At 35.0% G+C, this 15,324-nt stretch overlaps 1 protein-coding gene across 1 annotated transcript; it reads left to right on the top strand.

Moving 5' to 3' along the window:
- The first annotated feature begins 10,747 nt into the window (after nucleotides 1-10,747).
- On the top strand, nucleotides 10,748-14,603 carry LOC141717359 (uncharacterized). Its single transcript, XM_074519427.1, has 6 exons — nucleotides 10,748-10,964; nucleotides 11,207-11,333; nucleotides 11,431-11,754; nucleotides 11,919-12,011; nucleotides 12,318-12,815; nucleotides 14,194-14,603. Exons 3-6 carry the CDS (start codon nucleotides 11,731-11,733, stop codon nucleotides 14,290-14,292), a joined length of 714 nt encoding a protein of 237 aa, XP_074375528.1. The 5' UTR covers nucleotides 10,748-10,964; nucleotides 11,207-11,333; nucleotides 11,431-11,730; the 3' UTR covers nucleotides 14,293-14,603.
- Nucleotides 14,604-15,324: the final 721 nt, after the last annotated feature.

Here is a 15,324-nt window from a genome sequence, read left to right as displayed (position 1 = left end):
TGTTATTGAAAAAGTTCTTCGTTCACTTGACTCTAAATTTGATTACAAAGTTGTGGCAATTGAGGAGGCTAAAGATATAGATGAAATGACTATTGATGAGCTTATGGGATCATTACAATCCCATGAAGAAAAAATGTTAAAGAAGGAGCCAATTGAACAAGCCTTACAATCAAAGTTATCTTTTAAAGATAATAATGGAAGGTATATGAGGAGCCAAAGAGGTCTTGGACAAGGACGTGGAAGAGGATTTCTATATGGACAAGGAAGAGATCGTGGCCAACAAAGGGAGGAAAGTCAAAAGTATGAAAGATTGTACGAGACAAGAAATTCAAGAGGTCGTGGAAGAGGAAGAGTTACACCAAGGTATGGCAAGTCAAATGTTAAATGCTATAATTGTCAAAAATTTGGTCACTATGCTTCCGAGTGTCACGCTTCAAAAAATCAAGTGGAGGAGAAAGCTAATTTTGTTGAAGATAAAGGCAATGTTGATGAGCCCACTTTGCTTCTAGCACATAAAGGAGAAGTAAATTGTGAAGATAATTTGTGGTATCTTGATAGCGGCGCAAGTTATCATATGTGTGGCAATAAAAATTTGTTCATGGATCTTAATGAGAAAGTGAATGGAAAAGTCACTTTTGGACACTCTTCGGGAGTGCCCATCAAAGGAAAAGGTAACATCTTAATTCGCTTGAAAAATGGAGATCATAAATTTATTTCAAGTGTTTATTATGTGCCTAGCATGAAAAATAATATCTTGAGTTTGGGGCAACTAATGGAGAAAGGCTATACCATCACCATGAAAGATGGATTTCTCAATTTGAGAGATTCTAATGATAATTTTTATTGCAAAGGTGCCTATGACCAAGAATCGTATGTTTATTCTCAAAATTCAAAATGATGTTGCAAAATGTCTTAAGGCTTGTGTTGGAGATTCTTCTTGGCTTTGGCATATTAGGTTTGGGCACTTGAACTTTGATGGACTCAATTCACTATTAAAGAAGCATATGGTAAATGGATTGCCTCACATCAACCATCCAAACCAATTTTGTGAAGGATGTCTTTTCGGAAAACAATTAAGAAAGAGCTTTCCAAAGGAATCTATGTCAAGAGCAAATGAGCTACTTGAACTCATTCACTCCGATGTATGTGGGCCTTTTAATCCTCCATCTTTTAGTAAGAATCGCTATTTCTTGTTATTCATTGATGATTTTAGCCGCAAGACATGGGTGTACTTTCTTAAAGAGAAGTCTCAAGTTTTTGAATGTTTCAAAAAGTTCAAAGCCCAAGTTGAAAAAGAGACCAAGTATCAAATAAAAGCCATTCGTTCAGATCGAGGAGGTGAATTCAATTCAAAGGAGTTCTTGCAATTTTGTGAAGCTCATGGTATTAGACGATCCGCAACGGTTCCAAGATCACCACAACAAAATGTAGTCGCCGAAAGAAAAAATAGGAGCATTCTTAACATGGATGGAAGCATGCTAAAGAGCAAGAATATGCCTAACGAATTTTGGGCCGAAGCGGTAGATTGTGCCGTCTATTTGTCAAATAGATGTCCCACGAGAAGTGTTAAAGACATAACTCCGCAATAAGCATGAAAAGGAAAGAGACCATCTATTGCTCACTTAAGAGTTTTTGGAAGCATAGCTTATGCACACGTCGATGATGAGCTAAGAACAAAGTTGGATTATAAGAGTGAAAAGTATGTGTTTGTTGGCTATGATGCAAAAGCAAAGGCGTACAAAGTTTACAACCCCATCAATGGAAAGATTGTTATTAGTCGAGATGTTATATTTGACGAAGAGAGCTCATGGGATTGGAGCAACACACAAGAAGATTATAATTTTTTCCCATTTGTTGATGAAGAAAGTGAAGAAAATATCATTCCTCCCACATCAACACGAGCAACAAGTTATGGACAAACTCTTTTATCTTCTTCAAGTGATGATGATGAGACAGCACCAAGACGTTATAGAAGTCTTGTAGAAATATACGATGAAACGGAAGAGGTTCCCGCTATTTCCGACTTAACACTTCTTTGTCTTCTAGCGTAAACCGAACCAACAAGCTTCAAAGAAGCCGTGCAAGATGAAAGGTGGAAGAAATCAATGGATGACGAGATTGAGTCTATAAAGAAGAATGACACATGGGAGTTAGCAACACTTCCAAAAGAACAAAAAGCTATTGGTGTAAAGTGGATTTATAAGGTGAAGAAGAATGGCCAAGGTAAGGTGGAAAAATATAAGGCAAGATTGGTGGCCAAAGGCTACAATCAAAGACATGGAGTTGATTATGATGAAGTTTTTTCCCCGGTTGCAAGAATGGAGACTATAAGGCTAATCATCTCATTAGCGGCTCAAAATGGATTGAAAATTCGTCAAATGGATGTGAAGTCCGCTTTCTTGAATGGTGTTCTTGAAGAAACCGTGTATGTGGAGCAACCATTGGGATACATCGTAAAAGGACAAGAAGGAAAAATGTTAAAGTTAAAGAAGGCCTTGTACGGATTGAAACAGGCACCGAGGGCTTGGAATATTAGACTTGACAAATACTTTTAAGCTCAAGGATTTTACAAGTGTCCTCATGAACATGCTCTATATGCCAAGGTTGCTAAAAATGGAGAATTTCTTCTTGCGTGCTTGTATGTGGATGATTTAATATTCACGGGAAATAGTCCAAGTATGTTTGAGAAATTTAAACAAGACATGATAAGAGAATTTGAGATGACCGATATTGGGCTTATGTAATATTATCTTGGCATTGAAGTAAAGCAAATGGATGATGGAATATTAATATCACAAGGAAGCTATACAAGGGAGATTTTGAAGAAATTCAAGATGGAAAATTGTCAAGCCGTAAGCACCCCCATTGAATGTGGAACAAAGTTGTCGAAATTTGAAGAATGTGAGAAGGTGGATCCTACATATTTCAAAAGTCTTGTGGGAAGTTTGAGATATTTGACATGCACGAGGCTCGACATACTCTATAGTTTGAGATATTTGACATGCACGAGGTGTTGATTCTCTAGATGATGAGTCTGCTGCTCTTGTGGAAATAGATGATCCACTCAAGACTTTTCTACGTGGTGCTCAGATTATGGGTGGTTGTAATGGTTTAATGTGTGTGTTTAAGAATCAGAGGAAGGATGTTTTTCTGTTAAATCCGACAACTAGGAAGTTTAGGAAGATAGCCGGTTTGCCAAGTGAGTTTCCGAGTTTGTTTAGTACTAATGAGAAGCTCATATGTGGATTCAGATATGATGAGGTTAATGATGAGTTTAAGATGGTCTTGATTGTAGAATGTTATGTTTAGTTTCGTGGCGTAATAGCCATGGTCTGCAACCTTAAAAGTAATGCTTGGACACGGATTCAGGATGTTCTTAGTAACACTCGTTTCATTAATATTACGGTTTTTTTTGCAAGCGGATGTTTGCATTGGATGGCAAGTGAGGATCAAATTAATGGGAAAGAGGTCATTGTTGGATTTGATCTGGAACGTCAACAGTTCAAGGACATCCCTTTTCCTTCTCTTGAGGCGACCAGTGCCAAGTCCAGTGAAAGAATTTTGGATGATTTAGAAGAATACATTTCTATTCTTAACTGCACCGATACTCAAATAGATGTGTGGGTGATGAACTATCGCGGGGCTGGAGGGACCTGGTACAAAGCACTTTCTAGAGAGACTCATGAAGTGATTGGAGCGTATAGGTTGACCAAACTTGTTGCATTTTCCAGAAGTGACGAGGATCTACTCATACTGGAGCGGGACGACTATAACACAAAACTTGTGTGGTATAATCTTGACCAGAGGACAGTGAAGAATATCAAGATTCGCGGGTTACCTGTTAATTTTTTACAGTTTCGATACACTGAGAGTCTCTTACCGCTCACTGAGGATGAGCCGCTGGAACACAAGCCATCAATAGACAAGAAAAATAAGAATTAAAAGAAAAAAGATAGGTACAAAATATTCTGTTATTTGTATGGTTTATAGTTCTGGCTTTCTCTCACATTAATAATTTTTTAGCATTAGTACATTTTGTTCATTTGTAAATTATGTTGGCTGGTACATTAATCTTATGTGCTAACATATAGTATTAGGCATTGTAGAGACTACTTATAAATTTTGTATAATTTCCCTAGCTGTTCAGTAACATCAGAGTTATACACATGAAATTGTGATAATTTACTCGGTATTGTGTACTTCTTATGGTGCTAAGAGACCATCATATCATACACCATCTCTGTTTTCTCTAGGAAATGCATGTTATTTTCAGTTAAATAATGTAAACATTATTTTATAGTAAGGGGATGATAGATGAAATTCGCTTTTTGTTCTGTATGTGTTGTTACACCATATATTTTACATATAAAATGACAGGAAGATGGTTCTGTGTAGAATTTATAGTATAATGTAAACATCTTTCATCTATTGATAGTATAATGTAAACATTAAAATGCATGCCCTGTCTTGTACTACCAAATCGATACAAGCAGATTACTGAAAAGGATAATGACATTACCTTTTCAGTAATAAAAATCAACTTTGATTTTTGATGTCATACTTGGAATAAAAAAATTTATAAAAGAACACTTCACTAACACATACATATGGTTAGGGGTGTACACGGATCGGGTTGGGCGGGTTGGGAGAATTTAGCAACCCAACCCAATTAATTCGGGTTTTTAAAATTTCAACCCAACCCAAACCGTTTAAATTTGTAACCCAAACCAATTTGTATACTTCGGTTTGGTTCGGTTTGGATCGGTTTGATCGGTTTATTAAATATACAAAATTAATATAAAAAATTATAATAAAACATAAGGTTTTAAAGTTTAAAACACTTGAAAATAGTTCAAAACAATATTACAATCCCCCATATTGAATAGTCTTAAACATCTAATTTTCAACATCAAAAGTACTAATAATATTGCTTATGCTTTATATATTGGAATGAATCATAAATGCAAAAAATATAACACTAATCAAACATCTATTGTTCACTACAAGAAAACAAGGGTAAATTTGACCGGATAAATATGACTGCGGCTAAATTTGACCGACGCTGGTCATATTTATGGTCAACTTACATATATAATTGGTCATACTTAAATTTGACTGCCGGCGGTCAAATTTAATGTCAACCAGCATTCTAAACCTGGTCAAGAATTAAATATGACCGATGAAAGTCAATTTTATTATCGGTCACATTTAATCGGTCATATTTAGTTTTTAACATTGCCAAAAATTGGAGGGAAATTTCCCGCCATGGCGGCCAAAATTGAGCGGAACAAATATGACCGAGGTCGGTCATATTTATGCTTGGCCATAAAAAAAATGGCGCCAAAATTCCCGCCAAAACTAAGAGAAATTATCAGGAACCAAATTTGACTGAAGTCGGTCATAACTAAGTTTGACTATCATCGGTCAATTTTGTTATTAACTATTTTTTAGACAAATTTTAATAATTTATTAAATTTGACTGCCTTACCGTTGCTTTGGTCGTATTTATAAATATGACCGACTGCGGTCATATTTATAATTATGACCGCCCTCGGTCAAATTTACCCGTTTTAGATCTGATACCTTCTGCTTCTTTTCTAAACTTTCCTTTCTTTACTAAACTTTCTCCTCTCATTTTGCCTTCTTCTTCCACCATAACTCCACCCTTTGTACACCATAACTCCACCCTTTGTCCTCATTTTTCATGAGATCTAATTAATCATCAAGTAAGTTTCATTCCTTAACTTTTGCATTTAATTAATTTTACTTTCTTAACATAGTATGGAGCTATTATTTGGTTGTACACATGTGTATGTATTTTTGGGGATTCCTAATTTGTTGATGAAATTAGTGTTGTTATTAGCTGTGAACCATGATTATAGTTAATTGAACTTTTATGGTGAGTATTAATGTAAATTATAATGGTAGCCAATTTATCGATTTGTTTAATATAAATTGATTATTTATGATCTATTTATATTTATGTTAATTTGCATTTAACTCACATCACGTATGTATAATTTGTAGATGACATCTGATCGTAGTTGGGTTGGTCATAATCGGTACAACGATTTGAAGTATTTAACAGAAGAGTACAAAAATGGCGTGGATGATTTTATTAAATTTGCATGTGATCATCTTGATCCTAGAGATGGAGGGCTAATAAGATGTCCATGTAACGATTGTGTAAATAAGTACTTCAAGGATCCTAGTGCGGTGAAAGTTGATTTATACCTTAATGGTATTATGGAATGGTATACTAGATGGGATTTGCATGGGGAAAGGGATATGCCTCGAGGTGATACCAATACAAGTTCTCATAATATTCATTATAATGATGAGGATATGTATGATGCTCGTGATATGCTAAGAGATTTTGCAGATGCAAATCGACATTTTGAGAATTTTGTAGAAGAACCAAATGCAAAAGCAAAAGAATTTTACGAGATGGTGGAGAATGCTTCTGAGCCAATATATGCAAACAATCCGAATTTCACAACATTGTCATTTGTTAACAAGCTACTTCATTGGAAACACAAGCATAATTGTACTAATAGTGGCTTTGATGAGTTGATTCACCTTATTGGATCGGTATTGCCCGTTGATCATAAATTGCCTCGGAACTACTATGACGTGCGAAAGATGATAAGAGGATTGCATATGGAATATGAAAAAATTGATGCTTGCGAGAATGATTGCATGTTGTTTTACAAAGAAAATAGAAACAAGACACATTGTGATATATGCACTACAAGTCGATACAAGGAGCAAAAGGATCCAAAGAAAAATAAAATCCCACGAAAGATCTTGCGATACTTTCCTCTTACCCAAAGGTTGCAGCGTTTATTCATGAATAAGAAGACTGCAGAAGATATGAGGTGGCACCACAATAGGGTCAAAGTTGATGGTCAATTATGTCATCCGGCGGATGGAGATGAGTGGAAACAATTTGATCGTAGATTTCCAAACTTTTCAAAAGAGATTCGGAATGTCAGACTTGGCCTCTCTAGTGATGGATTTGACCCTTTCCGTGATTCACACGCTAGGGAATATACTGTTTGGCCTGTGGTTGTAGTAGTTTACAACCTTCCTCCATCTATGTGCACGAAAGCTCCCTACATGTTTATGCCTCTTCTGATTCCTGGGCCGAATGATCCAACAAAAGATCTTCATGTTTACCTCCGACCATTGATTGATGAATTGAAAATATTATGGCGCACCGGAGCAGAAACTTATGATAGGTTTTCTTGTACAAATTTTATGATGAAGGCGGCATTAATGTGGACAATCAGTGACTTTCCTGCACTTGGAATGCTTAGTGGGTGGTCCACAAAGGGGAAGTTGGCATGTCATATTTGTATGGGACAAGTAAAAGCCAATCAACTAAAGCATGGTGGTAAGCCTAGTTTTTATGGAACTGCTCGATATTTCTTAGAACCGGATGACCCGTTGAGAAGGTTTACAAAGTTTGGAAGAACTGAAGCACATTCAGTTACATATCGTTATCCAGGATCACTAGTAAGGAGTCTTTGTGAGGATATGCAGTTTCCTCCTTCAGGAAAGACATCTTGGAGAAAACCGAGGGACTATGGTATGACACATAATTGGACTCACTTTTCTCCATTTTTTGAGCTTCCATATTGGGAGACACTCACTCTTCGTCACAACATTGATGTCATGCATACCGAAAAAAATGTTTTTGAGAACATATTTTTTACAATGATTGGTGACACTAAGAAAACGAAAGACAATAGAAAAGCAAGAGAAGATTGTAAAGAACTAGGTGTGCATCGTGAATTGTGGATTCAAGATGATGGTACAATGCCAAATGCCCCATATGTGCTTTCCAGGGATCAACTTCTTAAGTTGTTTAGATGGATTTACACACTTCAGCTTCCTGATGGGTACGCCTCTAATATATCCAGGTGTGTTAATTTTGAAACAAAATCTATTCACGGAATGAAGTCGCATGATTGTCATATTTTTATGCAAAAATTGTTGCCTATGATTTGTCGTGACTTACTACCTAGGCATGTAGCGGATGTTCTTATTGAGTTATCTAACTTCTTCCAAGATTTATGTTCTTCAACTCTAAAGTACGGTGATTTGGAAAAAATGGAGAAGGACATAGCGAGAATCATGTCAAAACTTGATGTCATGTACACTCCAAGTTTTTTTGATCCGATGGAGCATTTGCCACTACATTTGGCTACAGATTGTAAATTGGGTGGCCCGTGTAATTTTCGATGGATGTATTTTGTTGAAAGATATTTGCACATTTTGAAGTTGAAAGTTAGAAACAAAGCTCGAGTCGAGGGTTCAATAGCCGAACGATATATTGAGGAGGAGGGTGTACACTTTTGCTCATTATACTTTGATTCTAAAATTGCAACCAAGCATAATCGACTTCGTCGAAATGAGGCACCCCGACAATCTCATGATCCCAATTTGTTGGAAGTTTACACATATCCAACGCTACCCGGTCTACGGAATAGAGATAGAATCTTGAGTGATGATGAACATAGACTTGTAACGTACTATGTTCTTATCAACTCACCCGAGGTTGGAAAATATTTGCGGTAAGATATTTATTTTGACCATCTTTATACAATAATGATAACTTTCTTATTCAATTTACTAATCTAATTTAATGTTTAGTGGATTTCATAGGTTGGTGCAAAAACAATACCCGCACTACAATGATGCCGAAAAAGATCAATTTCAAAAAGATAATTTTTTGGATTGGTTCGAAAGAAGGGTAAATTTTAAATATATAAATGTGTGTATATTTTTATGTGTGCAAATATATATATATATATATACATATACACACAAGTTTATTCATGTACTTGTGTAATTTTTGTTATGTACAATATTTTAGGTACAAGATGATGGAGAGCTCAAGGACAAATTTATAGATTTAATAAGAGGTCCTATTTATAAAGTTGAATCTTATAAAACATGCAAGTGCAATGGTTATAAATTTGCTTGTGCAAATTCTAATGAGCTCACATCATCAAATTCCGGTGTAGTTGTAATTGGTGAGAAATTTTATATAATCATAAAATTTAGGTTGAATTTGGTCTTCATTATGTATAAATCCAATTTTGACACATTTTAAATTGTAGGGACTTCTTACAAAGAAAGTCATGGAAATAATTACGGGAGACTACAAGAAGTTCTAAAGCTTCGATATCGCAATGGACATGAAATTGTCGTCTTCAAATGTCATTGGTTTGATCATACAAGACATGTAAAAATTGATAGAAATCGGATGACAACCGTAGATGTTAAATCGAAGCTAAATGTCGAAGATGTGTTTGTGTTGGCTAGCCAAGCTCATCAAGTATATTATGCCCCAAATATTGCAAATCCAAAGTCATCATGGTATACTATCCTAACAACAAAGAGCCGGCAAGTCGATGAAAGCGTGACATCTAGAGAAGAAAATATATTCAATGATGATGCTTTTCAAAATGAAGAATCAAATGCTTCATCTTCACATGTGGAAAGAGTGGTCGTTGATGATCCGATAAATTTCTTTATTGACTTGACAATGTTTGAAAATAATCATTTCGTGGATGACTATGAAGAAGAACAAAATGCGAGAAATAAAGAAAATCAAAATGAAGACATGAACATTGATGATGGAAGTGATAACGATGATTTGACATAGTTCAATTGTTTTCTAGTTAATTTGTACCAATGCGGATATTAGTAGGACATTTTTCATGAATTTTAATACATTCCGTAAATTTGATATTTACTTATTTTAATTAAATTTACTATATTTCATGATTTTTATTCATATTTAGAACTTTGTAATGTTTAAATTGTATTATTTTGGAAACAGGAAAAATTGGGCAGTAGCTACTGGAAGTTAAACTGAAGCCTCAAATTATATGACCGGGTTCGGTCAAAATTAAATGACACGGGAAAAATTCACTCGACGCGGTCATATTAAGCCTGTATATAAATTTTTTTTATAACATTTTGTTGACTTCACCATCCATTATCTCCCTAAACAGCGCCGCACAGAAATACTAGGGTTTTATCTCTCAGACTTCAAATTCTCCAAAAACTTAGCCAACGAAGCCAAAAAGCTCATTCAAATGAAGCGAAACTTAGCAATCACGGTGGTAATGTTTTGAGAAACTATTATCCATTTAGGGTTTTGTATATTTTGGGTATTTTGGTGATTAACATTTGATTACGGTTGTCTATTCTCCTTTTTGGATAATTATTTTGTTCTATTGATGATTTAATTGTGTTTCTTTGATATTTTCATCACTTTTGTATGTGTGGGTTTAAAGTTTGAATCTCTATTTTCCACCCTTAAATTTGTATTTTCTGTTAATGTTTGTGTTATCTTATTATGTTTGGTTATAAACAAACTAAAATTTAGTCTTTTTTATCAGCTGTTATGTAGATACTAAGCAGTACTCTGTCTCTTTTCTTAATTTGAGCTTAAGATTGAATTTATGTATTTGTGTCTAATTTTTTTTATCTTAACATGTTCTATAAATTAGTTTTGATATTTGTTGTTTTTTTTAATATATCCAGGTTGGTAGGTGTAGTTTTTTGTTGATTCTGTTTGTGATTCTTATGGCGTTGGGGTCTAGTAGCAGCTGGAATGGTGGTAGTAGAGGGGGAAGAGGTGGACGGGGAAGAGGTGGACGCGGAAGAGGGGGAGGTGGACAGGGAAGAGGTGGACAGGGAAGGGGTGGAAAGGGAAGGGGTACTGGTAGAGGGAATGGCAGTGGAACGGAAAATGAAGGAGATAGGGAGGAAGGTGGCGATAATGATGGCAATGATGAGGAGAATGGTGATGAAGGACAGGAAAGTCGTATTGTACCGCATATAACATTCCAGAGAGCTAAACGTAGCTGCTGTGTTGGTGACTACAATAAGAGACCTGCCACAGATGCGGATAGGCAGATTGTCCATTTTATCGAAGGAAGAAAGTAATTTCTATTTCCTACTACATATTGCTTATACATATATACGGGTTTGATACAAGTGTAGTACTGTGTGTATACAATTGAATGTGCACAAACTTATACCTTTACCTGCTTGATTATTAAGATTAATCTGTTCCTTATGATGCATACTAGTGTATAAATTACATGTCTAATAGCATAAGACTATTTTATCCTAGTATGTTATATATACTATAAAAAAATCTGACTGTAACTAATAATTGTAGTATCAAGGAGGCTAAGAAAAAAAAGACCTTGAGCTACATAATTAAAGTAAATTGGGATGAATATACACATCAATCAAAGGGAGCAGAACGTGAAGCCTTCTATGACCGTTGTATTAAGGAATTTAAGGTATTTTTAATTTTCATGCCTTTTATTTTTTCATATTAATTATACGCAGTTGTTTACCTTTTTAATTTTATACTTGTACGTGTATCTCGTTTGGTAGAAGTACTATGCTTATCCAGAAGGAGTTGAAGAAGAGGGGGATAGAGCGGTAAAAGAGTATTTGAAGAAAAATTGGAAGAGCCTTCCCTATCAGGAGAAGACCAGGGCAGAGCGGGATGCTAATGACGCGAGAAATGGAGGATCGACCACGGCTACTCGACGTTCTTTCAGACCACATTACTTCAGCCCGCGGACTTGGGACAGCCTCAATGAGTACTGGGATTCTGACCTGTTTAAGAAGAGGTCTATCAAATCCAAGAACGCTCGAGCACAGCTGGAACATCAACATTATAGCGGGGCAATGCCTTTTGACGAGAGACGTGAGGTATACGAATTTTAGTGAGTAATAATTTTTGTCTAGTTCTTTATTTTGATTACTCAGATTCAAGTACCTTAATCTTTACGCTCATTAGACATTATAAGATGTCTAATTTATAAAATGATTTGTAAGTAAACCATTTGTAAGTAAATTGATGTTTTTAATTACAGAGGCTTGAAGAGGAAAAACAAGCACCTATTTCTGATATGGAGTTTATGGACCACGTATACCACTTTGATAATCCGGCTACTATAAAGTTGAAGGTATACATACACATAATTCAAGTAGCATTACATTTATATGATCATACATTTACATTCATTTTGGAGAATGTTTTGATATCAATAACGTCCCTGTAAAAATTAAAAAAGAATTTTGTGCAACATATCTATTCATAGGTTTATTGTTATTGTTCTGCACTCTCAAATTCAAATCGTCAAACATGATTAAAAAGTAAATGCCGTGCAGTATATATATAATTATAGTTAGTTTAAATTCTTTGTTCTTGTTACTTAACAATTTTCAGCTTGATTGTGTAAATTTGGACTTATGTCTTTTACATGTTGCAGGAAGATATGGAAAGGGTGCGGGCTTCACAATCCATACCGGAAGAGATGACTTTGGATCCACCTCCATCACCAGCTAGTTTGAAGAAGATACATCGGAAAAATGAATTGAGCCTAACAATCCTAGCGAGGCCCCCGAAAAAGGGAATATCTGTCCTTCATCCTCGACATCCGGTAGCTGAAATTATAGGAGGCTACAAGGCAGCGGAACTGACTAGCTTCCAAAGTACACAGAATTCTCGTTCCTCTTCCCAGCCAATTTCTGATGATAATCTGGATTTGATAGTCAGGGTTTCTGGTGAGATACACCTAATGGTTCATTCCCTGGAGATGACGGAGGTGCCACGTGCATTACTAAATGATCGAATGCAAAGCTTGGCCACTGCAGCATTCCCGAACCGAGATGACCCGAAGCAGCAGGAGTTATGGACTGAATATATGCGGCTTGGGACGGCCTTTGTTGTTGATGCCATGGCATTGAACAAAAAAGTCATTTTGGAGGTACCTTTCTTATCTTAGTTTATATAATTTTCTACGGCATCTTTATTTCAGTTACAGTAATACACATTACCTAAACTATAGAGATAAATTTGATTCTATAGTTATATTATATTTTCTTCAAAACTATTATTCAAAAACAAATATGGAGCCAAAAGTGCCTGTGTACTATGAACATTTTATAACAATAAAGTACATATAGTAAGGAAATTGCTTCCTTGAAAAGCAAGTGAAGTGAATCTATTCATATTTTTCTATAAATAGTCAATAAAGTTATAAAGTCAACTGTGGTTAAATTATTTGAATAAAGTTGGTAAAAAAAGAAAAAGAGACCAGAATATGCAAAACCATATAAAGGAAAGGAAATTTCCATGAATTTACAAGTGCTAGCTAGTTCCCACTTAGGTTTTATGCAAGAAGATATTATTTCTAACAAAGGGGATAGTTTGAGTTAAATTATTGAGGAAGTGAACCAAATTTTAGCTACAATATTTGGCTTCACAACAACAAGAAAATCTAAAGGTCGGTTGGAGAAAATTGACAAAAAAATAGTAGTGTATTAATTTTTTACAAGTTTAGGCTGGGGTGTTTTGAATTTCAAGTATGTTTGTAGGTGAAAAATTGTCCTAAAATAACTGTAGTCTACATAATTATTTGATTGCATTAAAGCAGGAGCTTCTTGTCAAATAGCTCAACTTGGCCTTTTCTTCAAGAGTGGTTCAGACAGTAGGGAATGACAGATGAGTTGAATGGTAACACAAACACAATGCCTATGAAATGTATAGGCAGCCATTTTTAAAAGCTTAGATTTAAACAATAATTATATGTGAAGAGATAAGGTTTTGGAAATAAGAATATGATGATATTGATTTGTGATGCCTGAAATTTCTGGTACTCGTGTACAATTATTCAGGATTATCGTTATAATTCTGGGCTGATGGAAGGGTTTCACAGTTTGGAAATTATAGCTTTTTTACCTGTGTCTCTAAACTTGTGTATGCTGGAATTTATGTGTGACACACCTGGAATGTATGTTTTATAATTGTAATGGTGCCTGAATTTGTAAGATAATAACTAACCACACCTTGTGCATGTTTTTGTTACGTGGTTTAAAAGTAATATCACTTAGTGAGTAGGAAGCATAAAAATAACAAATATAAATTTATTTGGTCCATGAACCACTACCTATAACTAAGTTTCTATTACAGACTTTTGAAAGTTATTGCAGGTGATAATATAGCCTGTGTTAATAATATTACTAAGTTTTTCTAAATCCTCAGCTGAGTAAAGACACCTTTGTTGGCAGTATACAAATTTTGTGATAATGTAAGCTAATTTCTTTTATGTTGTGTTCTTATATAATGTATACCATGTATTGCAGGGTACTAGAATTGAAAAGGCTCCTTTGTATGACAACCACTTCCAAGACAACGATGAAGATGATGAAGATCAAGATGCTGAGAATTACTCCCTCCATTAGCGTAACACTCCCAGCTCTAACTAGTACTCTAACTAGTACAAGTAGGTTGACTTTGCCGTCGAATGAACTTCAAATATCTACTAATATCATCTGTTAGATAATTATTTTGGGATATAACAACTAATTTCTCCTTGGTAGCTAACTTTTTGGGACAAAAACTTATGTGATATGTCTCCTTTTGGGTTAACTTTTTGGGATTGAACAATCAATCTCCCAGCCTAGCTTAACTTGTTGAGCTATTAGATGTCAAACATTTGACAATATATTGGCATGTATAACCTTTTGGATGTTTTAAGGAAGTTATTCGGATGGCACAATTTAAACTTATCTTTATATTGTTTGAGTTTTTGTTTATTTTTGGAGATTGTGGATGGGATATACAGGTTATGGATATACTGGTTCACAGGGCCGGTTTTTTTTTAAATAATTGTATGTTAAATTTGTCCGCTTTTTGTCACATTTAACATACCAATATCTCATACAATAATTATATCTGACTAATATTAGTCACATTTGCTCTTTAAATTTGATCAAAATCAGTCATTTTTATAAATTCGACTAACACAAACGGAGTCATATTTACAATTTTGACCAAAAAATAACCCGGTCAAATTTATAAATTTGACCGATACCCGTGGTATTTTGTGACCAGAGGCGGGAAATTCAATTTTTACGAAAATTTTGAAGTCAAAGGTCAAAATATAAAACTGACCGATTGAAGTCGATTTTAGGCGGTCAAATTTAGTGGGTCATATTTGAGCGGTCATATTTGGCCGGTCAAATTTAATTAATTTTGACCGATTTCACTAAATTTGACCAGCCTAAAAAAGACCGACACATTTCGGTCGTATTTAGCTAAATACGACCGCCAGCGGTCAAATTTGATTAAATATGACTGGAAAATTTCGGTCATATTTAGCCGTTTTTCTTGTAGTGGTTGTTACGAAATAAACTATGAACACGGAGGTTTTAAGTTACATTTAGAGTTAGAGATATATGGATCTATGTAAATGGCCTAAACATAATTTTGGA

This window comes from Apium graveolens, chromosome 4 (assembly GCF_009905375.1).
Source record: "Apium graveolens cultivar Ventura chromosome 4, ASM990537v1, whole genome shotgun sequence".
NCBI classification, from domain to species: Eukaryota; Viridiplantae; Streptophyta; class Magnoliopsida; order Apiales; family Apiaceae; genus Apium; species Apium graveolens.
Note: the sequence above shows the minus strand (reverse complement) of the source record. Positions and strands in the feature narration are given on the sequence as shown.

Bases quoted from the DNA above. Each gene is read 5' to 3' on its own strand.
- LOC141717359 (XM_074519427.1), top strand. From the start codon at position 11,731: ATGCCTTTTGACGAGAGACGTGAG. The intron at 12,012-12,317 runs GTATACATACAC...TACATGTTGCAG, and splicing joins CGGCTACTATAAAGTTGAAG to GAAGATATGGAAAGGGTGCG. The intron at 12,816-14,193 runs GTACCTTTCTTA...CATGTATTGCAG, and splicing joins ACAAAAAAGTCATTTTGGAG to GGTACTAGAATTGAAAAGGC.